The sequence below is a fragment of the Glycine max genome, chromosome 9 (genome assembly GCF_000004515.6).
Source record: "Glycine max cultivar Williams 82 chromosome 9, Glycine_max_v4.0, whole genome shotgun sequence".
Taxonomy (NCBI): Eukaryota; Viridiplantae; Streptophyta; class Magnoliopsida; order Fabales; family Fabaceae; genus Glycine; species Glycine max.
Window position 1 is genome coordinate 47,588,405 of NC_038245.2, and position 25,733 is coordinate 47,614,137.

The window sequence follows — 25,733 nt, forward strand, 5'->3', positions numbered from 1 at the left end:
TAAATCCATGCAGAATTAGAGAGAGAGAGAGAGAGAGAGAATAATATATGTTGGTCTGAGGAATCGATTGAAGATATATAATAATAGGCCACGCATCAAAACATGGATGGTTTCAAGGTTTGTGACTTTGTGTTACATTCCATGAGATATAATCGACTGGCTTGCTAGTAGGGATCAAAATCAGACTAAATTACAAATTATAACACGTACGAGCAACGTAAATTGGTACAATTGGGTAGCTACAGATGCAGTTTAACTAAGAAGAAAAGAAAATAGTTTGAATTATCCTCTCCTTTTTTTCGATATAGTTTGAATTATCCTTTTTGGACATTTTTTTCTTCTTCTGAAAATTAACATCTCTTGTTTAATGTACAAACTCCAATATTGCGTAGTAGGCAACTAAGACGGGAAGTGAAACAATCATACCAAAGATCACCCTGATATATAACCAGAAAATAAAAAATGTTAGGAGGATCGATGCACTACAGATAATGGCTGCAAGAACAATATATATTATTAATTACATACTTAGTGCAATCGTGCAAATATATACCCAATATAAAGAACTATAAGAAGCGAGCATACATATATGGTTATTATTTATTATATTGTGGAAGGAAAACAATACTTCCTCTTAATCAGATTTTCATGCAAGTCATTAGATAATCCAGTGGTCTTACTGTAACTATTTATGGAATGGTTCAAATTAATGACTCCACCTCAAGGTTTACAAGGAACTAAATTAAGCATATACGTGTACGTTAAGCAGGTGCTTATCTTATTAAGAATAACGTTAAAAACACATTCTCAAACACATTTTTTTATTAATTAAAATTTATTAAAAATCATAAAATTTAACCTTTTAATCACTTGAAAGCCACCACAAATTGCTCTGTACATTATCATCACAGAAGAACGAAAACTTACGCAGTGCTGAGGACCTCTGGATGCAATCCATATTCTTTGGCGAAAATGAAGGATGTGATGGACTGTGGCACAGCAGCCTGCGCCAGATATTGAATAAAATAAATTAATAGAATTAAAATCCTTTTCTTTTGCTTTTGTTTTTTCATAAATGAATGTCAAACTTATTTTTCAAGTTTTCTATTTTTATTCTAAAATGTTTACGCATAATGCAATAAAAATTTGAACAGCTAAATGATTTATTTAACTAATTTTCGTTTACATGCACTGGCGTCACACGCTACAATGCTTTATAAAAACAAGAGATTAAAGAAATGACATGCTCTTTCACAATATATAGTGTGTGCTACGTCTGCTCCATATTCCCTCTTTTTCATATATGTAAGAATATTAATCAGCATTCACTGATCTTTCGAGAATGTTTTGGTACGTACGTAGTCAGTGGTCACAGTCACAAATCAATATCAAGTATTTTAATTTCTAAAAAGTTGTTGCACTTGTGAAGAGTTAACAAGACGTGACATCTGTGACTAGAAATTCTCCTACCAAAACACACAAGCGCACATACACATAAAATAAACAAGTAAACAATTAATTACTAGTAGGTATGTTAAAAAAAATGATTTCCATAAGGTAAACCAATTAATTACTAGTGCACGGATTTTGTAATGAAAACATATATAGATATTATAGTATGTGTTTGATGATCGATGAATGAAATTACTACCTGAATGATTACGACTCGCAAAACGTCACCTCGCAATCCTACAACGATGGCACCAATTGCCGTAGCCGCTGGGCCCGCAATGAACTTTAAAACCAAACCGATTATAGTCATACTTGGTCCACAGGCAATCACCTTCTCCTGAAGTGCCATGAAAGTACCTGCATGCATTCACACATCACATACTTTCCAAGATCCTAATCTAAACATTAATGTACTTTGCTAAGTACCCTGACCAAGTTTAATTAACATAGAATTACATATTTATAATATATATATTTGGAGAGATTAAATTAGATTAATATAACTTTTATAATTATTATATCATTTTTATAACTTAATATAAAATATGATTTTTATTGATCCAATCATTAAATTATATTTACATATTATTAAAATTATTATACGAAATTTTATTAATATATATATAACTCACCCATACTAAACATGGCAGTCCCGGTCCCGGCCTTTGACATGATCTGTATAGATCCCTCTAACATACTTGGCATCTCCAAGTTCCACCTATATATATATACACACATCACTTCACACTTAACACATAAAGATCATTTGAAATATATATAGATAATTTCAAGTGGCCAATGTGCATAAATGTAACATGCAGTAATTAAACGTGCATACACACGTGTGTTGTGTCTACTTGAAGCATGTGAGCTTAGAACTGAGAAAAGAATAATTTTCACTATATATAACTAGAATAGTTAAAATAGGTTTACTTTTTTTTTGGAAGGCTAAAATAGGTTTACTTTAATCCTAAGATTGATTATTTATTTTGGTTGTATACAAAATTGGATCCTATTCGATATAAAATTATTTGTGAAAGAGTAATGATATACCAAGGCTTATAGAAGAAAAAAGATATAGAAAAAAATATAAAGAAATAGAAAGAAAAAATGATAAGTTTAATAAATGATGACAGAAATGAAGAGAAATAAAAATAAAAAATAAGACAAAAATAAAATGAGAAAAAGTGAATATATGTTAAGTATTTTTGATCGATGTGCAGATAGAAAGAAGGAAGACTGGGATAGGAAGAAGAAAGATAAGGTAAAGACTATAGAGAAAATGATATAATAGAAAGAAAAAAAAAAGAGATAAAAAGAAAATGAAGTAAAAGTGAAATGAAAGAAAATGTGAGTATATGTTGATTAATATACATTATGAAATAAGCATACCTGTTTGATATAAAAGCCCAGGAAATGCCAATGACACAGCCAAAGGAGTTAGGGTTCGTTGCAAGTTTGCGCCACACAAGCTTCATCACCTTGCAAAAAGGAAGCCTACTACTAGTAACACTCTCTTCCAACATCATTTCCTCTTTCACATCAATAGCTACAGTAGTAGCCTCCACATCTTTCCCTCCTCCACTTTCATTATCAATGATCATTGTTTTTGGTCTTGGTTTTAACGTGGTGGTGGTGGTGATGGTGGTGCCCTCACTTCCCGTTCTCCAAAACTCCAACACAAAGAGAAGCAAAGGGAACCATATGGTGGCCTGAATAACCGAGGCCTGAACCACAAGGTCCACACCTAGGGCTCCATACATGGGCTTCACCATTGGAACCCCAACAACAAGAGCGTTGGTGAGATTGCACAATGAGAAGCTCGTTATGGACCAGCTAAAGGTCCCTTTGGGAGTGCACTTGGCCCAAAGTGCAAGCACGACCATGATGATGAACTTTGATATGGTGTCTGCTGCTATGAACGAATAGTTCATCTTGAAAGGGTCTATGTGAGCAGTGAACTCAAAAATAAAGAGTGGCAAAGTGAAGTAACAAACTAGCTTGTTTATTGCTTCACATTGCTCCCTAGTGAAGATGTTCCACCACTTCAGTGAACCATACCCTAATAGTAGAGCAAAATAGAGTGGTACCACTGCTACCACTACTTTGTATACTTCTTCCCACCCTATCATTTTTTTTTCTCTGTGTGACCTAAAAACCCCCTAACTTCTCGAGAAAAACTATGAATATTGAAATGACCTGCACTTTGGTTTTCTGTTTTTGGTTACTGTTCTTGCTTCCCACTACTTTGGTTTTCTGTTCTTGCTTGCTAGCTAGATGTAAGCAAAATGCATTTTGAGTGAAACAGTAATCGATCTAGGGTATTTATATGCATATACACTTACAAGAAAGGACAAAATGCTGATAAGCAAATCATAATGTTATTCTTCGAGTGAAGTCATTTAAAATATAAATACTAATATTCATGCACTATATGGAAAGGAAAGGAAATAAACAAATGATCAGTAAACTTTATTCCAGTGATGACATGACATCATTTGTTATATTCTATATATTAATTAATTTTATCAACAATTTATGAAGGTAAGTTTTTATGCAATAACAGCAAGGTTACTTTCTTGGAACCTAGAAGTGGTGAGTTCAAATGTTATTAGAAATGACCTCATTGATGGTGGAAGCTATTAAGCTAGCTACTGTCTCTAAAGCTCATTATGTGAGATTCTTGAGCACTGGTATTAGCCTTTTTTTTCCATCTATAATCTGCACATACAACATGGTTATAAATTACAATCGTGACTACGGTTTGGTGATCACGATCCTTGGGGTAGAAAAATGTTATATGACTAGACGTGTCGTGTGTAAAGTTTGCAGGACGTCTAAACATAGATGGTCCAATAATTATCCGACAGCATATGACCTATAGGTTCAACAACTATTTTTTTTTAGCATAGATTCGATACCATAAGATTATCTTTTATATATATATTACTTCTGATAAAAAATTTTATAATAAACAAGTTTTAGTGTAAAAATACACTAAAACTTATTTCTTATAGAAAGAATACTTTAATTTAGCTATATATCACTAATTAATGTAGATCTCCAACACTAGTTGTCACTATTTATTTCCTGTGAGTTAAAAACCTTCACGTAGCGGCCACAATTTCATTTGTAGAACTTTTACAAAATCATATTGAAATACAGACATGGGTTGGAGGACGTGCTCTTAGAATTGGATTCCATGCATATATATGGATTCCTGAAGGCTGACATGAGAGTAACTAGCTAGCTAGCTTAGTGCATGCCAAGGTGTGGTTGCTTTCACCTTGGTGTTTTGTTTGCGGTCAGAAATTTTGGACCCATAGAATAAAGAATGAAGCGCAGCTAGCTTGTCACTACTCCATCCACCTTTGATAATAGTATTTGGGATTTCATTAATTATTGGCATGTTGCATATATTTTATTCTTAGCACAATTACACAAAGTGGTATTTCAATAAGGCAAGCATCCTAAATTCCCTGCTTGTGAATGATACTGTCACTGATATTATTTTCTTTGCAGTTAGAAGGTGACTACATCAACCAATAACAATCTCAACTTCAGTCAGAGAAACTTTCTAATTAAAAGTTGAATGTTATGTGTTGTGCTTTGGGCATCAATCACTGATTCTCGTCACACATTATATTATATGGGATGTATCTAATAAGAAAGTGAGACGAAGAAGTTTAGGATTAAAGTTTTCCAAACACAATTAATTGCATTCAAAATTACGTGAATTTTGAACAAAACATACGAGATTTACATATTTTAATTTTAATATTTTTTTGGGTTATTACGTTATTGGGACTGTTTTGTTGGAAATTAAAAATTTGTTAGTCATTTTTAGCGAATTTTTTCTCTTAAATACCAACTTTATTTTTTTAATCTAAAATTCGAACTCCAAACATTGTATAAAAATTAATCTTAATCATTTGTATTAAAATCTAATTATCAGTGTTTAAATATTTTTTTTATTCTTACCCAAAAGAAGTCATATGTCTCTAATATATAAAATATATATCCAGTGATGAGAAAATTATATATATAGACAGATGGAAGAGAGTGAGAGGAGCAAGGTTGGGCCATTTAACATTTCATTATTTAAAAAAAAAAAAAAACACTTCATTCAACATAAAATCTAACGTGTCATTTATGCGTTGCTCAACGTGTTTAAACCTAAATTTTTTGTTATCTAAAAAGACGTTTGTATCTCTATTCGTCAATGAGGGATTTCTTACTTACACTTGCAGACTAACAAGTGAAAATTTAAAAATAAAAATAGGCTTAAATGTATTCCTCCAATAAATTTCAATCTGCAGTTTTTTTTTTTTTTAATGTGCGAACTTAATATCTTTCAATTTTTAAAACTAAACAATTTTGATTCATCCTTAGTTCACCATTTGTTCATCATTTGTTAACAGTTAGCTGACTCTCAAATAGCAAGGTGTACGATTTTGTCCTAATTAATAGACTTTTCTCTAATTGAATTATTTGAAACAAATTAAATGTGCCATACCTAGAATAAATTCAATTTCTGTCAGAAAATTCTAAATTCTATTGATCTTTAGAATATTTTCCTTGAAACGTTAGTGTGTGTACCCGATATATATGTATGTCGATCACCAACAGTATACACATCTATCTTTATTTTATTATTCCAATTCATCTCTCACGTACAGGAAGATCGCAATATATCAAATCATACATGTCATTAAAAAACAATATAGTATTTTGTCCTATGTGAATCTAAATTAACAACAGCTTGTTTTAAGGTTGTGTTTGATTTAGAGGAAAGAAATTTAAAAAAAAAGATAAATTTTTGAATTAAAATAGAATATAAGAGATTTAAGTCTCATAAAATATAATACAAATTCTTTTTGGTATATTATTTTTCTTTTTTAAAACAAACAAAGCCTAATTAAGGCACTTTTGAATTAGAAAGAAAAGTGAAAAATAAAATAAAAATTAATGAGATGATTTTGTAAGTTATTTAATAAAAAAACTAAGTTTGTAAACCAATCGATACAAAATAATACTAGTTTCACCGGTTGTTAAGTTTGCCTTTGGATATTATATATATATATATATATTAAAATTAATTATATAAATACTTTTATATACTCTTATTTTTAATAATCATTAGATTTAAATTTAATGGCGAAGATTATTATTGTAGAGACAATATTGCAGTAGAGAATTCAAGTACATTAAGTTTTGAGTATTTAATTGAGATAATTTTTCGTCTAAAGTGATCTTATAAGTCTTAAATAGGCTTATATTCTATAAAAAAAAATGCAATGTAGTCTATACTCTATACAAAAAAAATATTTGAAAAAACGAGAAAAAAAAAGAAAGTCAAATATATGTAAAATGGAAGGATTAAAAATATAAATGGGTCTACTTTTTTTTTCCCTTTCTTCCCTTTTTAAATAATGATAATAATAATAATAAATAATGATTATTTTCCTTTTCTAATTCCCTCTTCCTTCCACTTTCCTACTTCCAAACATAACATCAGAGTTATGCAGAGTTATGATCCATCGTGAAAAAGTAAAACACAACTGAGTAATGGAATATTAAAATGGACAAAGGTTCCTGTATAGAGCCGAACTGCACAATTTATTTTTATGTTCTGAGACATGGAAACAAACACAAGGGAAGGAAGAAGAGAACGTACGTGTAGCATAATTTGGGGTGTAAATTAATTTATGAATATGTTAACGTTGAACGTATCACGGAATCAAATTTATGATATGGAAAATATATAGAGAGTGGAGAAAATTGGATCACGTACGTCTAAGATGTTAACCATTCGCACTCCTTGCTTTAAATTTTTGTTGAAGGAAGGAATAGAATTTTAGTCAAGCTGAGGCATGCATTTGTGGACAAAACATGAAATTTAAATTTTGTTGCTTGAATAGTCTGCACGCATCTAAGATGATTTCTTAACTTTTTTTCATATATATGGAGCATATCTTTTACGAGATGTTCCTTGAAACCTATAACATATGGTGGAACTAACTTCGACCAAAAGATCTTTGTTATATGCAAATTTTAAAGATATCGAAAACCACCTTACATAAGAAAAATTAATATATATATATATATATATATATATATATATATATATATATATATATATATATATATATACTAATTAACATCTACCATGAATTTGATATAATTTAAATAATAATAATAATTTTTTGACACTTAAATATTACAAATACCTTATTAACATTCTTAATTGTATGTTGTTTATTTTTTTCTTTTTATCACATTATATACTTATTACATTTATATCATTTGTCTCTCTTTTATTTTTCTCTTTTCAGAAATAGATTATGAGTGTTACATTTTGTTTGAACATCCAATCTCTTCAACTTTCTACTTGAATATAATATTCTTGTTTTAGTATCGAATGATGTCCAGAATTCTTCTTCTTTCTTTAGTTTTTAGTGCGGATAGTATAATTTTGAACTTGCTTTCTCCGTCGCGTTTAGTGCGGAGAGCCATTGCTCCAGTATGGTGTGCCTTCAACTATTTTTGGCTATATATTTTTTAATGCTAAAAGTGAGACAGAATACATTAATGGAAAAATTTGCATAGGAAAATACAGAATTTTATTTCCTTTTTCATTATTTAGTTTTTAACTTATTATTCATCCACTAAAACACAAATATATTTTGTTATATTTTTTTAACAAAAACTACAGTACAATTAACTACATGCTCTTTGTATAAAGTAAGTCCATATATTATTAATAAATACTTAATACATTATTAATAATGTTAATTATTAATTAACTATATAACAAGTAGTTATTAATTAGTTAACTAATGTGCCAATAAATTGTTAACTCTAGTATGTGACTAAGTATGTCTAATGCAAATATTTCTCCATTTAATGATATAGAGTATACAATTTTATTTAAGAACACAAAAAAAAACTGAAAAATTTAGCGCGAGCAAATATAGAAAAGAATAAACTTATTTTATGTTTTTCACTTGTATTTTGTTTTTGGTATATCTTGTATTTATTATTTAACGTATACTTCTTATATACGCGAGAGTTTTTTTTTATACATCAGAAATAATGACAAAGAATTCATAAAAAAAAAACAATAACAAAGAAAAACAGAAGAAATTACTATCTAATGAAGACAGTTCTACAGCATCTGCTAACATACGGTTGTAGAAATTTTGATATAATGTTATAAATTAACTCTCTTTTAGTATAAGCTGTTATGTATAAATATAGACACATATATAGTTTTATATTTCTTTCCCTGAGGGCCCGATTGTTACATCAACCTCTAAGAGACCTAGCTAGCATCTCCATCACCAAAAGTAGAAATTAGGAATTGAAAGGCAAGAAAAGGCTAGAATGCACTTGCGAATATAATACCTCTTGGTGCCTCATAGCAATCAGAATTCAGAACAAGATCGTAATGACTAATGACAGTTTTTTGTTTTTGTGAATGAAAAAAAATATTAGTCCAATAGTCCTAGAAGTCTTAACACACACTTATCTATCCAAAAAGACAAAAACCTATCTAGCACCAACTTTTTAAAAATCACTCATCACCTCTTATACAAAAATGGATGTCTTCACATACGAAGCACTTGATATATGGGCCTGTCTAAGGTGGACTAGTTAATTTTTAAGTGGTCCATCGGTGCATTATGCAATTTTACCTACAATAACAAGTCAATTACCGGCCAACATATATTTTCATTAATTATTAAAAAATAATTTTTTATACAATTAAGTAGTTAATAATTAATTAAAAGTTTTAATTTTTTTAAATCTGAATCCTCTTTCACTTTCTTTTTCTAGATGCACTACGTCACCTTCCATCTCCAGCAACAATTTCTTATCCGAGTACAACAACTTCATCTTCTCTCCGTCGAAGCCACCTCTGCGAGATACCTAGGATTCGGTTTCTGTTTTTTATAATGGTTAATTAGAGTTGGAATGTTTTGAGTTTAATTTTAATTTGAGTTGGGTATACTATAATTGAGTTTTGGGATTTTAATATCATTATGCAATTTGTTCATCCAATTTTACGAGACTATAACCATTCAATTTGTTTAAAATTCTCAATAATTGAGATTTTTTTAACAAATTAAATGGTTATAGTCAATATGGGTCTCGTTTAGATATTAGTCATTATGCATGGTTGGTAGAAGATGGAGTTGCTGGAAAGCTAATGCAATCTGAAATCAGAGAAATCGTTGTTACTTCTTTTTATGGAAATCAAAATGAGATTATTACTTTTTTTTTTTTGGCTGGTGTAGCCACTTGTGTAGATCGGAAAAAGGGAGGGAGCAGATGGTGCAAACAATGATTTAAGAAAATGAAAAAACAAAGAAAAGTAATTGGTGTTAATGAAAAATATTAATTTAAATTCTCTAAAAAATGAATTTAAATATATATAAAAGATTAACCGGTAACTTTGACCTTTTATAGTAGGTAAAATTAACAAGTCCACCGGTGGACCACTTGATACATAAGCTACTTAGTACGTATAGTCTCAACCATTCATCTAACCAAACACAAGAGAGTAAAGTTGTTAAATCACCAGAAATGCAACCTCAACGTCCGTATAAATTAATGTCACCAGTAATTACTCTAGCGAATATATATAGTCACTTGAGCATTGGAATCTTGTAAATGACAATCGTACTAGATAATATGTGTGTGAAATCAAAATTGTTTAATTACTTGTGGTTTTACAATTTATAATAGAAAAAGATCTTAAATAAGACCAAATTTAGCACGCCATTGTTTTAATATGCAAATGAAATTTAAAATTAAACATGTTAGTGTTCATATTAAACAACCGATCGATAAATTTAATAAATAAATACATCATTCTCACTTCTCAGGTGTAGAATGTTTTGTTTTTCTGGCGACTATTTGTATTTACTATGAGCCCCAACACTAAAATGGCATGTGGGGCCATTTGCATGAATGAATTTCGTTGTAATTGCTTCTTAGACTCCACTTCCACTTGTGATCACACGTTGGATTGTCCAAATAAAAGCTTACATGCAATTCAATGACGCTCGCTAGGTGCTTGACCATTATTTTAAAATCGATCGCAGAAAATACTTGTCTTGATGTGGAACCCAAAATAATTAAGGTAACGTCTCACAAGCACCCAATAATAACATGTAGCCACAAAATTTGCGATTATCAATATTTGGCAAGACATAACCAGCACACTAAAGACAATACTATATTTTTATACTACATTATTTTCCTCTACGCACCGCCTACTTAGCCATATTATTAGCAATATATTTTATTCGTTAGAAATCTCATATATTTGTTATTAGAGATAATTTTATTTAAGTCAGATTAAATTATTATAAATGTCACAGCTTTTTTTTTTTTAATATTTAGTACAGTTCCGTGTTCAAGATTAAAATTCAAAATCATTACTTAAGTTGAAACAATTTTATATTAGTTTCATAAACTCAATAGTAAGTTCATGTGATTCAAAGTGGATAACTAATTTTGAAGAATAATGTAATATTAATTATTAGCCCCACAGTTTATCCTACCGAATTTTTCAATGACAGATCTGCAGCAAAGCATTGCCTAGCCCAGCAATACTCTTCATAATTGTAATGGTTAATTCCGTGGGTTTAACTCATAGTGGTGTTGCAAATCAACTAAATTGATTTTCAAGAGAAAAACTATTATTATTTTTTTGTAAAATAAAATAAAAATAGTATGAAATCATATATATATATATATAAAGAAAAAGACAAAAAACAAATTATTATAATTTCAGAAAGAATACTAATACAAGTACGACACATGGTCTAATAATTCCATAAATAATAAAAAAATAACATATAAGCAAACATTTGATTTCGATATGATTAAATTGGGTTTTAAAGTTAAGGTTAAATTACTCATTGGTCCCTATAATTTTATGATTCGTAATTTTTAGTTTTTATAGTTTGAAAGTAATTTTTTTAGTCCTATAGTTTATATTTTAATTTTCTTTTAGTCCCTATAGTTTAAAAGTGGTTTTTTTAATCCTTATAATTTGTATTTTAATTATCTTTTAGTCTCTATAGTTTAAAAATGATCTTTTTAGTCTATATAATTTATATTTTAATTACCTTTTAGTCTTTATTACAAAAAATATATATAAAAATAATTAGCTACAAATTAGTTATAAATTATCAACTATTTTTTATTACAAATTATCTTACGATAAATTAATTACGAATTGTTTGCTAATATTTTTATAATTAATTATAATTGATAATATTACTCATATTTTGATAGTAAAAAATAAAAAAATATAAAATATAAAATATAGAGATTAAAAAATCACTTTAAAATTATAGAAACTAAAAAAAATTAAAATATAAATTATAAGGACAAAAAAGTTATTTTCAAAATCTAATCTAATAAATAAAAAAAAATATAAATTATAAGAACTAAAAAAATCATTTTAAAACTATAAGGACTAAAATGTATAAATAATGAAACTATATAAACATGAAATTATATGGATCAAATGAGTAATTAAACTTAAAGTTAAATTCAAAATCTAATCCAATATAATGAAAAAGATAATTTACCGCTTTTTTTTTTTTTTTGACAGATTGAAAACCGCTCAATTAACTACTATAAACTTGTTCATTTGTAAAGCTCTCAAGAAGCCACTTTAAACTCCGATTAATTGATTAGTAGAGTTAATTAAGGTGACAAAACTCTTCGACAAGACTCGAATCTAATATTCTACTCAATAAGGTATCTCCTATATACCTTCACTTAATGTTTGGACAAAACTGCAACTATACCCCTAAACTAAGCTATTGGTACAATGCCAAGATCGCATTGGATGAACCGATTTCTTTAGCTCATTACATACTATACCTTTGATAGTAGCTATTCACTTCATGAAAACATTACTCATTATTATTATTATTATTATTATTATTATTATTATTATAAATTAACACAATCTTGTACAAACCAACAACCCAAACTCATTTTTCATCTGTAGTATAATATGAGATGATTGAACACCAAAGAAACAAACTTCTAAGAGTACACATTGAAAAAGTTGAAGCAAAAAATTCAACACTGAATTTCGTTTCCAAACCCCTCTGTAGATCTATTAGCAGGAATGAAGGCTGTAGGTGGTTTGGTTACAGCAGCTAAAATATCAGCATATCCGACAACACCGACCAAAACTTCGTCATTCTCGTCCTCGGTCACCCAGACATGAGTTGCCCTGTGGGATAGCATCTGAGCCAAGACTGCAGCCAATGAACTAGTAATTTTACATGTCAGAGGTGCACTCCTACCCCTATACATGCTCCTAGAACCAAAGCTATGGCTCGCAGTATTGCTGAAGAACCCAACACTCCTGCTACTAAACTTCCTTGGTTTCCTTGAACCCCCACCATTAGCTAAATCATTTTCTCCAGATGCTAAATCTAAACTGAACTGAGGCAGTGACCTTGGGGTGACATTATCTTCAACTCCCATAACAAACTGCCCGGCAGAGAGATTTGCTAAAGCCCATGCTGCGGATAAGTAATCACATTTCCATAACTTACATGCAGAAATTTCTCCAATGATCTTGCACTGACCATCTGACGTGCTTTCTATTACAGCAACTGCACTTGGATCTTGAGGAAGCTTTTGAGTGGCTTCAATGGCTGGAGTAGAAGATTCAATATAGTTGTAGTTTGAATTAATTGCTCCAAGAGAAGCAATGGAAGTGAGAGGAAGGGGAGCCAAAGCGCCAAGACAACCAATGATGAAACGGAGCACATCTTCCCTAGAGAGACAACAGTACCTATCACGGATAGGAGTGATGGAAGTTGAGGGGCTCCGATTCATGTTAAGTGGTAGATTGTTGCTGCTGTTGCCAGGAGATTCACTATTCTTGAGCCACTTGCCATAGTAGATAACTGAGAATCGCTTGCTCATGCCCTTCCATGCTACGCTCTTTGGAACAAGCAGACGCTTCACACCTTGTTTCATCATGTCCAGCGCATCTATCAACCTTAATGAGAGGAAGTAAAGTAAGATATTAAGGGTGTTTTTGTCAAATTAGAAAATTGGTTAAGGACTGTTCAAATTAAGACTGGTTATAAATTAAAACTAGCTATAAGATATATATTGCTTGCCTAAGTTTGGTTTTGACATACTTTAATATCATATCATGTTATTAAATTTCAATGACTATTTTGAATTTCTGAAAAATGTAAGCATAGAATGGACTGGAGGAAGGACACGAGGAAACTTGTGATTCAGATGTAACCTGGCTAGCTTAAAACCAACTTTTTATTAAATTTGTTCTGAACTAGTTTAAACTCAAACTAATCAAACAATAATTATTTGTCAAATTTTACGCGATTACAAATACAAATTTTAAAACCAGCTTCAACATACTTAGTTATCAGGTCTTTTAAGGTTGACAAACACCCGATAACCTATTTTCTGTTTTTGTTTACCATAACAAGGAAGAATATTGATCACATATTAGCAAAAGACAAGGCACTAGATAGTAGATACACACTTTAAAAGTTTCAATTATCTCATTTTATCTTTGCCCAGTATCTAATAAATACAATGATACATCACACGTTTTTTTCAAGAAAAATGCTTCACCTTTATTCTTAAAAAAAGGAATAATGGATAATCACATATTTAGGCCATCACAATTATCACATAAAAATGGAATAATGGATAATCACAATAAAACAGGTAGACGGGGTGACTGACATACATCAGACGCCAACCCCTATCCCCTTGAAGCATTTGGTAACTAGCAAAAAAAAAAGCATTATTTTCATGAATTCAAATATCTGGTAAACTTTGTATGTTCCTTCTGTAATGAACAGATGAAAGCCATACACGTACACATTAACGAAAGAATCTATATGGAACTCAAGATGACAGGATCAAACTAAGGATATATATGGTATTTAATTCAGGCATCCTCCATTCGTAGATGTCTTTGATATGAGAGTATAAGATACCAAAGCATATGATACAAGGGCATCTAACATCCCATTGCTGTCATCAAGTAATTAAGCATATGAGAGTATACGATACAAGGGCATTTACCAAAGCATAAGAATGCAAGTAATCAAGTAATTTACCAAGGAATGTCAAATTCCCTCACATTTTGGGAAGTATAAATTCTTGTAACTGGATGGAATCATATGCCATCGGGGAACAAAGATGCTGATGATGCAATCCTCTATCCCCACATGCCTAAACAAAAGTGATTTTGCACCAATCATTTCCTAGACATCTCATCTTTGATAGGTACATAAATCACAAACTTTATCTCTAAAACAAACACAAACCACCCACGTAACTTGACATTCTTATCATCAGCATGGCCAAATCATGCACTTAACATTGACTGCCACTATTACTAAATAAACCAATCCACAAACTCAAAAATAGCCCACACCACACCAGTTAAAGCAAAGCCAAGTTCCCGTCACTAGGCACAAATCACTAAAAAACTACAATTTCAAATCACCCCAACAAGCACAACATAGAGAGGTTCATAGAGTCCCATACAAACAACTCTAGCTAAATACGAGTTTTAAAATAGATACTATTATGACTTTAATTTCTATGCACTGTTAAACAATTAAACCAATCAATCAGAAATCATACTAGGTATGATTGATTGTTAAAGTAATCATTGCTAAGGTCAACAAAACTTCCATTCACGACGATTTCTGATTGTAAAAACTCTTCCACTGTCAATGCATACACTAATTACTCTATAATAGCAAATCAACCAACTTATCATATATGACAATCTATAATTGGATAACAATATAATTTACACAAGTGTATTCTAATTAAATTCTACAATCAAATCATACCTTGTTGCAGGGTCAACAACCCTGAGCAGGGAATTGTTATGAACAACAACCTCGGAAACAGGAGTCTTGAGGGCCTTGTCCTGATCCTCCAAACACTGACTCTTAGCCAAAAACGCAACTATGTCAAAGGAACTAAGAATACCAACAAACCTCTGCTGTCTCATGTCACTGTTCTCAATCCCCAATTGAGATCTCTTCTTCCAAATGGGTATGGTCCCCTCATGGCACTCCCCAATCGCCCTAATCGCAGACTCCACCGTCTCACTCTCGTGAAACTCCGCCAGCTCTGGCTTCCCCACCGTCAGATCGCCCACCACGTGGTACACGAACACCGACGCCATCAGAATCCAAAAGGGTATCAGGAATCACAATCAAAAACGAATTTTGTTCTAGTTTTTATATCCTTAAAAAATTCGAAACCAGAGAGAGAAAAAAAATGGTTGGGTTTTTTTACTCTTGTCGGGTGAGAGCTATAAGAGGGTGTGGAGGAAGATGAGGAGAAGATCGAGGGCGGTGATGGGATGGCGGTGGAGGATCACAGCAGAGAAATAGTTTGCCATTGCCATGGAGGGAGAGCGAAGAGGTTGAGGCCCATTCAATTGAATTGGATCAGAGAGAGTTAACTGAAGAATCGGTCACTGAGAAAAGGGCGCGTAGCTTAGCATTTGATATGTGGCGATTTGGTTTGGGTACGTCCTTTCGGGGACAGAAGAAGATGGATCAAAGACGCTTAATGCGGTTGGGACCTGAGAATGAATGAGAGAGACACTCACTACACTCACAAAAGGAGGTTCAATTTATCAAATAAAAAAGAGAGACACAGGGGATGGATGTGTCATGTGTGTGTCCATGTGTGGTGAGCTCCATCATATAGAGAATCTTTTCACCTTAATTATTTTTTAAGGCTATTCTTAATCAGTAATCTTAGACATTGATTAAAAAATTAAAAAGAAAATATAAAATAAGTTGTAGAGCACTATAATTTAATATTTTAATATAAAAAGTATTTAGAAGAATGATAAATATATCTAGCTTTCTTAATATATAAAATTAATATAAATTAGTATAATATCACAAATATTTTATTAAACCAAACAATTAACATTTTAAAAATTTTATATTTGATTTTTACTGTGTCTAAAATTTTTTGGGTCGCTGATAACCACAAATTACAAACAAAATTAATCTCCCATTGAATTAAAAAATAACATAATCTATAACCTATCAAAAAGAAAAAGAAAAAAGAATCTGGACCTATTTCTACCCCGATGCACATGAGAAACTTAAAAAGGGGGTGAAGTGTTATGTAGTATAGAGAGAAAGCGAGGGAAGGCAAAGCAAGCACAACAGAACAAAGCCACTTTATTTTTTTGATCTAACCTAAACCATCCTTTCCCCCTGTTGCACTCTCACTTTATCAACGTGACACAAGCAACTTATGACCAATGTGTAAGATGTTGTTCCTCTTTCCCTTCTCTTCTGTCCATTTCATCAAGTTTCCATTCTAATCTCCAAATCTTTGCCACCCCAGTTCCTCTTTTGCTTCAAACTTCTCTTCCCCTCCCTAAAAATTGCACCTTTACTCTCATGGTGATGGGACACACCACACCCCTCACACTCCTCTGTATGATTCTTCTTTTTGCAACCCCTTCTCTCTCAATTGATGTTCACCCACAAGACAGAATCTCACTCTCACTGTTCAGGTCATCTCTGCCAAACCCCAACCAGAGTTTGCCCAGCTGGGTAGGCTCCAACTGCACTTCATGGAGTGGAATCACCTGCGACAGCAGAACTGGGAGAGTGCTTTCCATCAACCTAACTAGCATGAACCTTTCAGGCAAAATCCACCCCAGTTTGTGCCACCTTTCATACCTCAACAAGTTGGGGTTGTCACACAACAACTTCACAGCCCCACTTCCTGAGTGTTTTGGAAACTTGCTTAACCTAAGAGCCATTGATCTCAGCCACAACAGGTTTCATGGTGGAATACCAGACTCTTTCATGAGGCTCAGGCACCTCACTGAGCTTGTTTTCAGTGGGAACCCTGGTTTGGGGGGTCCACTTCCTGCTTGGATTGGTAACTTCTCTGCAAATCTGGAAAAGTTACATCTTGGTTTCTGTTCATTCAGTGGTGGCATACCTGAGAGCTTGCTTTACATGAAGTCCCTCAAGTATTTGGACCTTGAGAACAATCTCTTGTTTGGTAATTTGGTTGATTTTCAACAGCCTTTGGTTTTGCTCAATCTTGCTTCCAATCAGTTTGCTGGTACTTTGCCTTGCTTTGCAGCTTCAGTTCAGTCTCTAACTGTGTTGAATTTGTCCAACAATTCTATTGCGGGGGGATTGCCTGCTTGTATTGCTTCTTTTCAAGCTTTGACTCATTTGAACCTTTCAGGGAACCATTTGAAGTATAGAATATATCCTAGGCTTGTGTTCTCAGAGAAACTTCTTGTTTTGGACTTGAGTAATAATGCTTTATCTGGTCCTATTCCCAGTAAAATTGCTGAGACTACTGACAAACTTGGCCTTGTTCTTCTTGACCTTTCTCACAATCAGTTCTCTGGTGAAATACCTGTGAAAATTACTGAGTTGAAAAGCTTGCAGGCCTTGTTTCTCTCTCACAATCTTCTCTCAGGAGAAATTCCTGCTAGAATTGGAAATTTGACTTATCTGCAGGTCATTGATCTCTCACACAACTCTTTGTCTGGAACCATTCCATTCAGTATTGTTGGGTGCTTTCAGCTGTATGCTCTGATACTTAACAACAACAATCTTTCTGGTGTAATTCAACCGGAGTTTGATGCGTTGGATATCTTGAGGATACTGGATATAAGCAACAACAGGTTTTCCGGGGCTATCCCACTCACTTTGGCTGGATGCAAATCTTTGGAGATTGTAGACTTTAGTTCCAATGAGCTTTCTGGATCGTTGAATGATGCAATAACCAAATGGACAAACCTCAGGTATTTGTCTCTTGCTCAGAACAAGTTCAGTGAAAATCTGCCTAGTTGGTTGTTCACATTTAACGCAATAGAAATGATGGATTTCTCGCATAACAAGTTTACTGGCTTCATACCGGATATTAATTTTAAGGGTAGCTTAATATTTAACACTAGGAATGTCACTGTTAAAGAGCCATTGGTTGCAGCAAGAAAGGTTCAACTCAGAGTTTCGGCGGTTGTTTCTGATAGCAATCAACTCAGTTTCACTTATGATCTTTCCTCAATGGTTGGAATTGATCTATCCAGCAACTCGCTTCATGGGGAAATTCCAAGGGGCTTATTTGGTCTATCTGGCCTAGAATATCTGAATTTGTCATGCAACTTTCTTTACGGACAGCTTCCGGGGTTGCAGAAAATGCAGAGTTTGAAAGCCTTGGATTTGTCACATAATTCCTTGTCAGGACATATCCCAGGAAACATCTCTATCCTTCAAGATCTGTCTATTTTGAATCTTTCCTACAACTGCTTTTCTGGATGTGTTCCCCAGAAGCAAGGGTATGGGAGATTTCCTGGTGCATTTGCTGGAAATCCAGATCTGTGCATGGAATCTTCCAGTGGATTATGTGATGATGGAAGGACTCAATCTGCGCAAGGAAGTACTTTTAGGGAAGATAGGATGGATGACCCAATTTCTGTGGGGATTTTCTTTATCAGTGCATTTGTTAGTTTTGATTTTGGTGTTGTGGTTCTCTTCTGTTCCGCACGGGCAAGAAATTACATTCTCCAAACAAAAGTTTGATTTGATGCTTGTGACACATACAAATCTCCTGTAAATTCCATTTTGTAATGTGGTACCTGTCTTCTCAGTTTCAAGTAAACATACACTTACGTGACTGGGAATACTATCTGGCCATCAGCTTCACAAGTGTTTTCTCGTGATTACTGAACAAGTGTCTCGGAATTGCAGGATCAAAATGCCATGATATGAGTAACACAAGGTTTAAAGAACACTCATAACGCTGGCTTTAACTATCTGAGTGAAGACTAGTCCTGCATCATTCAGCCAAGAAAAAAATGGATGGTTATGATGAAAATTTGATCCAAGTAAAGACGAGTCCCTCATCATTCTGATGGTTGTTCTCTTTTGCTGGAACTTGGTTGCATCAAGTTTATTATGCATCATCACATGCATTATTCATAATCAGGTGGGTGAAGGGTCAGCAAGGAACATGCCTGATTGATATCTGGTCTAGTTATGGTGAAATTTTGATCTTGGGACATCAAATTGCAGATTTGCAAGCATGTTTACGTGAAGAGAACTTGTATCATTCTAGATTAACCCAGCTCTTTCTTGAGGTGGGGAACCAAGTTTTCCCTGTAAGTGTTTTACCTTAAGAATGTGAGTTGATGAGTAGTGGGGAGTGGTAAGTGCAGACAAAATAAATGGAGTAGTTCTCATAAATCTAAGATTTGTATTTGTATTACTGTCTTCATGCCTTCATCTTAGTGCTGTGATTTTAAATGAAATTCTCACGAAATCTTTTCATTGAGAACAGAAAAGAGGTAATTGAGCACCTTAGCTTTGTTATCAAATGCCAAGCATGCTCAACAAAAATTAGAAAAATTATCTAGTTTACCAAGCCTCCTCATTACAAACTCGAACAGTGTAATTATATTTGGGAGAATGTAAAGAATGTTCTGAGATATTCGTTAAGAAAGTAAAATTAAAAGTAGTTAATGAAAATAAAAGTATTACACCAAAGATACAAGAATTATTTAGTACTTAAGTAGTTAAAATGACTTGATAAAGTGTACAAAATATATGGAAGGATTAAGGAATATGACACTGTTTAGAAATGAAATCAGACGAGAAAATCCAAAATCATGAAGAAGATTTATTGACTATAATTGAATTGTTTACAAAACACAATCTAGCATTTCAAGTTTCCAACATATGGTGTGCAAGCAATATGCACCTTCTATTGGCAATGAATTTAGTCATCAGTAACAATAAGCTGTCCTCTAACTTAAAAAGGAGAAAAAAAAAGCTGCCCTTGCCGGGGGCTTCTAATCCAATGAAGACGGCCAATTCTGTAAAAGTCAAATTGGAATTTAATACCAAAACTTGACAAGCCCGTTAATCCTTGTTGCAACCAATTTTATGCTCATTCTTATCTGCACACTCCATGGTAGTAGCCAAGACCAGCCATAATCCATATGTTATCTAGTTTACAATTGCAGTATTGTTCTAATATCTGATAGGACCATCTAGGCTCCCGGATGCAAACTGCCACAACAAAACAAAAAATAACACCAACAGTTATTAACATCATAGTTTAGAGATGATTGCATTATGTGATAAACAATAAAAGTTCACGGGAAAGCGTTATAATTTAAGGAAGTTCAGTTTAGTTCAACCATCCAACTATCTGGCATAGCTCAATGGTATGACAATCTTGCACAAGACCGAGTGATCTGCTTCCCATAAACACATACCAAGTTACACATTGTCATCATGTCCAGTTTACTTTCATGGAATCACATGAGTGAGTCTAACATCCGTTGGCTATTATTTTTATTGATACACTTTCAGAAGCATTAATCGCTGTTTCTGGTCATCCACTCTATCATTCACTTTATCCATCGTTTTCTAAACACCACAATTTGGCTTGAGCACAAATTCTTTTCCAACTACCTAGTTCCATGGTATCTTAAGTGAACGAACAATTTGCATATTTTATAGTTTCTGTCTGTATGACCAGAAAGTATTTCTCATTTTCAGTTTCAGATTGTGCTCACACTTCTATTAATGTGAGATCATATAAAATAAGATTGGTGACTCCTGAAAAGTGATTGAAACCTTTGGACAACATGGAAAGAAAGGATTTTCAAATGAAAAATACTAGCCTCCCTCGCAAATATAAAATAAAGGAAAAAGAGGCAACAAATTCAATCAAGGCAGAATTATGTAAAAAACAAGATCTTGAAATAATGTGAACAAGGGACCATTCTCTCATGGACAATAGATCTGAAGTTTGAAGAGGAGAAAAGTAGTCTTTTCTTTTATGAGTCTATCTAAATGGTATATTTAAATATCATCCATAAGGAAATTGAGGTCCTACAATAAAAGCATTCAGAAACAACTCATTGTTAACCCTTACAAAGCAAAACTAACCTGCTGGACAATTGGATTAGTTGAAGTTGTAAATTCATGAGTCATTCCTTCCCAAACAATCTTTCCTTTGTGTAGAAACAACAATCTGTATTTATGAAGTAACTTTGCATATCAGGACACATGAATTCTGGGCAAATTAAGAGGCTTCAGGGGACAGGAAGACATGCAATCATTATGAAAATATTCTTACCTATCAATGGCTCTTTTAATGGTACTATGTTGGTGAGTAACAACCACATAAGATGCAATATTCCCAGGTTTTCCACGTGCATCTCGTCCTTTTATGTGCACAGAGCGAATCAGATCTTCAACAACAGTAGATGCAATGGGATCAAGTCCAGCAGTTGGTTCGTCATACAAGAGCACCTGTACAGAAGTGCAAAATGCTTGTTTTATAAACAGAAAAGACAGAAGAGGTGGGTACATGTTGATCGAATAAAAGTAAATGTTATATCATATGAGATTTCAAAAAGCATCTTCATAGTTGGAAAGTTTTGTGTTACAATACATATAACTTAAGACATCAACAATAGTTTTTTTAGTAACTAACACAAAGTGGTATGTCTACATATGAAACTCAGTGTAAGATTATCACTATTTAACTTGGTTTCTCCTTTGATGTAATGATTAGCACAGACAAACTAATACTAAAATTTTGAACATATGATCTTGATTAGGAAATAGTATCTAGTGCAATAGATGCAAATGATAGTCTCCTGGCCAAAAATAACTACAAGTACTGCATGTGGTTGAGGGAATTTAGTTTGTACAGGAAAAAAAAAAAGAGCCAAGAAGGGGATCCATGCCTTGCATACTAACAACATACAGAACCAAGGTGTTAACATTTAGAGATGTCTAAGAGGAAGATCTAGGTGCAATATGATCAATCAGAATCAGTCAAAAAATAATAAAACATGATAGAGAATTGCATAACATCAAGGGTCAGCACACCCTGGCTCAAAGGTCCCAAAACTACTCAATGACTGGATGTTTTTGGCCCTGCCTTTCTTTCCCTTTACTCTACTTCTATCCATTTCCCCTTCCTACCCTCCTTGCTATGTAGGTAAGGTTGTCAGAATCCACATCCCTCTTCTTCCCTTTACTCATTTCCCATGTGGTCTAGCCTAGGAGACTAGGAGTGCCTAGTGATACCTGTCCTCCTCCTGGGTACCACTGCTTGAAAGTTGAAACTAATGACCCACTTATGCTTGAAGCATACAGAACCAAGAAAATAGTCAAAATACAAGTTCTAAGACACTCCTATCTGCTAGTAAGAATTTCAAACATTAATTAATGGCTGCTTAGAAACAGCCTGACGTAGCTGTTAATCAGAGGGAGGGTTGGGAGCTTAACATGCCTCTGGCTCTTTTGATTCCTCTGTGGTGTCACAAATAATAGATCGAGCTAAAGCAACTCGCTTTTTCATCCCACCTGATAACTCAGAAGGCAACCGATCCTCAACTCCCTGTAAAAAAAAGGGGGTGAGGAGTTAGTCTGTGAGTAAAACATAATGGCTATGCAACTAGAATGGAAGAAAGAAGAGTGTGAATAGCAGTCCAGCAATATGAGTATGAAGCAACTTTCTCAATGGCAGAAAGAAAATGTATACTACTACTGCTACCCTTTAATGCAGTATCTGCTGCCTAATGTTAATGGTTTTGAACCATGTGCATACCTTCAATCCAACTGCAGCCAAGGTTTCCGTGACAAGCTCTGATATCTGGTCCTCAGACATGCTTGAGTGTTCATACCTGAACAATTATCCAGGTCAGAAACAAAAAAAAAATAAAAGAATCTTAGAAGACTAAAATGAATTTAATCAATCAAGTATATCACCCTTTAAACAATGATGTCAAAAAGGAACTTAAGTTTCAAAGGCAAAGTTAAGCTTGCATCTTACAAGAGAAAACCAACATTTTCACGAACAGTCAAAGAATCAAAGAGTGCTGCACTTTGGAAAACCTATTTACAGATTAAAAAAAATAAGTTACGTTGAAAACAAAATAAGAATTAGTATATTGCATAATACTCTGAAACTTACCAATCCAATCCGAAGACCAGATATGTCATCATCACTTACTAAACCAACTCTCTTTTTACCTCGAATATATACTTCTCCCTGTCAATTTAACAACAATAGCATTCAAGAAATGAACTCAACTGTTTGAAATTAAAAGTACATACTCAAAATTCTAAATAGATAGGTACTTTGTCCGGAGCAAGAAGTCCAGCAATAATCTTCAAAACTGTAGATTTGCCGGTCCCAGAAGGACCAATTATTCCAACAGCTTCACCATGTCTAATCTATTCATTATGTCAGAAAAAAGAAAAAAAAAAACAGCAAAAAGATTTAACAATTGCTGAATCAGCAAGACCTGCCTAAATGAATTTATCAAAATAATGGTTTCTAATAGAGTTCAACAAAGTTGTTTGCTTCATGTGACAGCCCCTACCACAAGGGCCGAGGCTTGGTTGTTATTGTTGTAAACCATTCATTACTTCACCATTTCATGCTAGATAACACACTCCACAGAAAACAATGAAAAGGGCAAACCAAAATCGCCAAAGGATATAGGCCTTGTTTGTATAAATTTCTCTAAAAGCACTTATTAAGAGAAATAAAAAAGGGTAAAATAAATTTGGCTTCTCTCGTAAGTTAGAATCAACTTATGCACTTCATCTTTTGGATAAGTTAGATGAAAGAGCTTCTATAAAAGTTTAAGTGTATAAATTGGTTTTAAGTTATGAGAGAAGCTCAATTCTTATTTGCATTTTCTGTAAGTGCTTATAGAGAGGTTTATCTAAATAGTATCAATAGTCAAGTACATAATCCTTACCTTGAAGCTGACACCATTTAAGATTTTCTTTTCCCCAAAAGACTTATACACATCTCTACACTCAATAAGAACATCAGAATCATCCTCATGATCCCACGCCGTGCTCAGTTGTTCTGATTTGGACGAACCCTAGCAACAACCTTGATGTCAGCCACCCAGAAGGAAGAAAGGAAAACAAAAAAAAAAACAAAACTTTCTGATTACCCAGAAAGCTAAACTCACTCAACACCAACCCCAACAACAAAAAAGGACACAACACGTGATCATTGAATAAAAAAAAAGAAGGAACTTGCAATGCAACAATAGGAATGAAATCAAATTATAGACGTTTACATTGAAATTAATGGCGGAAGAGTCCTGGCTCTTGAAGTTCTGCGGAGGTGCGATGCAGGCGCAGACAACCTTCCTGTGATCCCTGTTACTACGTTGCTTGTTGCGGGAGAATGAATTGGGAGGTGGGAATCTAGTAGAAGCGTTTTTTGCAGTGAAGGGGAGAAAAGGGGTGGTGGAAAGGGAAACCATGGTAATGGGGAATGAAGAAAGAAAAAACAAGGGAGAAGAATGAATAATATATTATGTTACGAGGTGGAAAGCATGTGATTCATATGGGGTTTATAGAGTTTCAAAGATGTGATGATGATGATGGTCAAATGGTAATGACCAGTGATTTTGAGAAGAAGAAAGAGAGTGAGTTTCGTGGAAGATGGTTGCTGTTGTTGTTGCTTGGTGTTGGGGGAGACCTTATTCTGTTTTCTATCTTTCTATTGAGCAAAGTATCAATCGGAGTTACCCTGGATTGGGATTGGGAAGCGAAGAAGACAAATCAACGCTATGTGTGGGCTATGGCTATCTATCATCATTCATCAAGGTTTATACTTTGTCGCTCTCACTCACCCAACCTCCCACACGTAACTATTTTTTTTTTTTTTTGTTTACATCTAACAAAGGGAATTTACAAGCTCATCCTGATACTCTATGTCTTCATTTTGTTAGATTCACAGTTTTTTTATCCCTAGAAAATCAAACTAAAATTCAAACACACAAGTCACAATCCACTCTTGGACCATGATCATTATAATTTCTTTAGTCTTATTAACTTATGTCATTGAATAACATATAATCTATCCAAACAAATCTATATATAAATATATATCAGATCCAACAATTAGATATCAAATTCACATGTTACAACATAAATCCTTGACATATTCAAAATATCAATTAATAATGATGTTGGTCATAAATACTAATCATCAAAGTGTCATAATTACATCATCAACATATTTATAAGAGAGAATCAATTTAATTTGAAATTCTCTATATCCGTTACTACCCTTATTCCTATAGTTGGAGTCACACAAACAAAAAATCTTCATCTAAAATGGAGGTCTACCAAAAGATAATCAAATTCCTAAGTAAGTAAGCAAAT

At 33.1% G+C, this 25,733-nt stretch overlaps 4 protein-coding genes across 6 annotated transcripts; 1 reads left to right on the forward strand and 3 right to left on the reverse strand.

The window, feature by feature from the left end:
• Positions 1–56: 56 nt before the first annotated feature.
• PIN5A (auxin efflux carrier component 5a) lies at positions 57–3,775 on the reverse strand. Of its 2 annotated transcripts, XM_003534473.5 has the most exons (5): positions 2,845–3,775; positions 2,085–2,170; positions 1,652–1,809; positions 928–1,004; positions 57–437 (listed from the first exon to the last, which is right to left on the reverse strand). In XM_003534473.5, exons 1-5 carry the CDS (start codon positions 3,582–3,584, stop codon positions 365–367), a joined length of 1,134 nt encoding a protein of 377 aa, XP_003534521.1. In that variant the 5' UTR covers positions 3,585–3,775; the 3' UTR covers positions 57–364. The 2 variants fall into 2 exon arrangements, with proteins under 2 accessions (XP_003534521.1, NP_001276122.1); NM_001289193.1 differs by lacking the exon at positions 57–437 and having other exon boundaries at positions 924–1,004; positions 2,845–3,584.
• An 8,678-nt stretch (positions 3,776–12,453) lies between these two features.
• On the reverse strand, positions 12,454–16,210 carry LOC100788752 (CBS domain-containing protein CBSX6). The gene is made up of 2 exons (XM_003534474.5): positions 15,351–16,210; positions 12,454–13,501 (listed from the first exon to the last, which is right to left on the reverse strand). The coding sequence occupies exons 1-2, from the start codon at positions 15,689–15,691 to the stop codon at positions 12,565–12,567; spliced, it is 1,278 nt and encodes a 425-aa protein (XP_003534522.1). The 5' UTR covers positions 15,692–16,210; the 3' UTR covers positions 12,454–12,564.
• Positions 16,211–16,623: 413 nt separating this feature from the next.
• On the forward strand, positions 16,624–19,776 carry LOC100814791 (receptor-like protein CLAVATA2). The gene has a single exon (XM_003533537.5). It carries the CDS (start codon positions 16,938–16,940, stop codon positions 19,089–19,091), a length of 2,154 nt encoding a protein of 717 aa, XP_003533585.3. The 5' UTR covers positions 16,624–16,937; the 3' UTR covers positions 19,092–19,776.
• A 391-nt stretch (positions 19,777–20,167) lies between these two features.
• On the reverse strand, positions 20,168–25,216 carry LOC100789283 (protein TRIGALACTOSYLDIACYLGLYCEROL 3, chloroplastic). Of its 2 annotated transcripts, XM_003534475.5 has the most exons (10): positions 24,638–25,215; positions 24,305–24,433; positions 23,676–23,771; positions 23,509–23,586; positions 23,368–23,429; positions 23,143–23,218; positions 22,825–22,932; positions 21,658–21,833; positions 21,468–21,552; positions 20,168–20,579 (listed from the first exon to the last, which is right to left on the reverse strand). In XM_003534475.5, exons 1-10 carry the CDS (start codon positions 24,824–24,826, stop codon positions 20,541–20,543), a joined length of 1,038 nt encoding a protein of 345 aa, XP_003534523.1. In that variant the 5' UTR covers positions 24,827–25,215; the 3' UTR covers positions 20,168–20,540. The 2 variants fall into 2 exon arrangements, with proteins under 2 accessions (XP_003534523.1, XP_006587813.1); XM_006587750.4 differs by lacking the exon at positions 23,676–23,771 and having other exon boundaries at positions 24,638–25,216.
• Between the last annotated feature and the right edge of the window lie 517 nt (positions 25,217–25,733).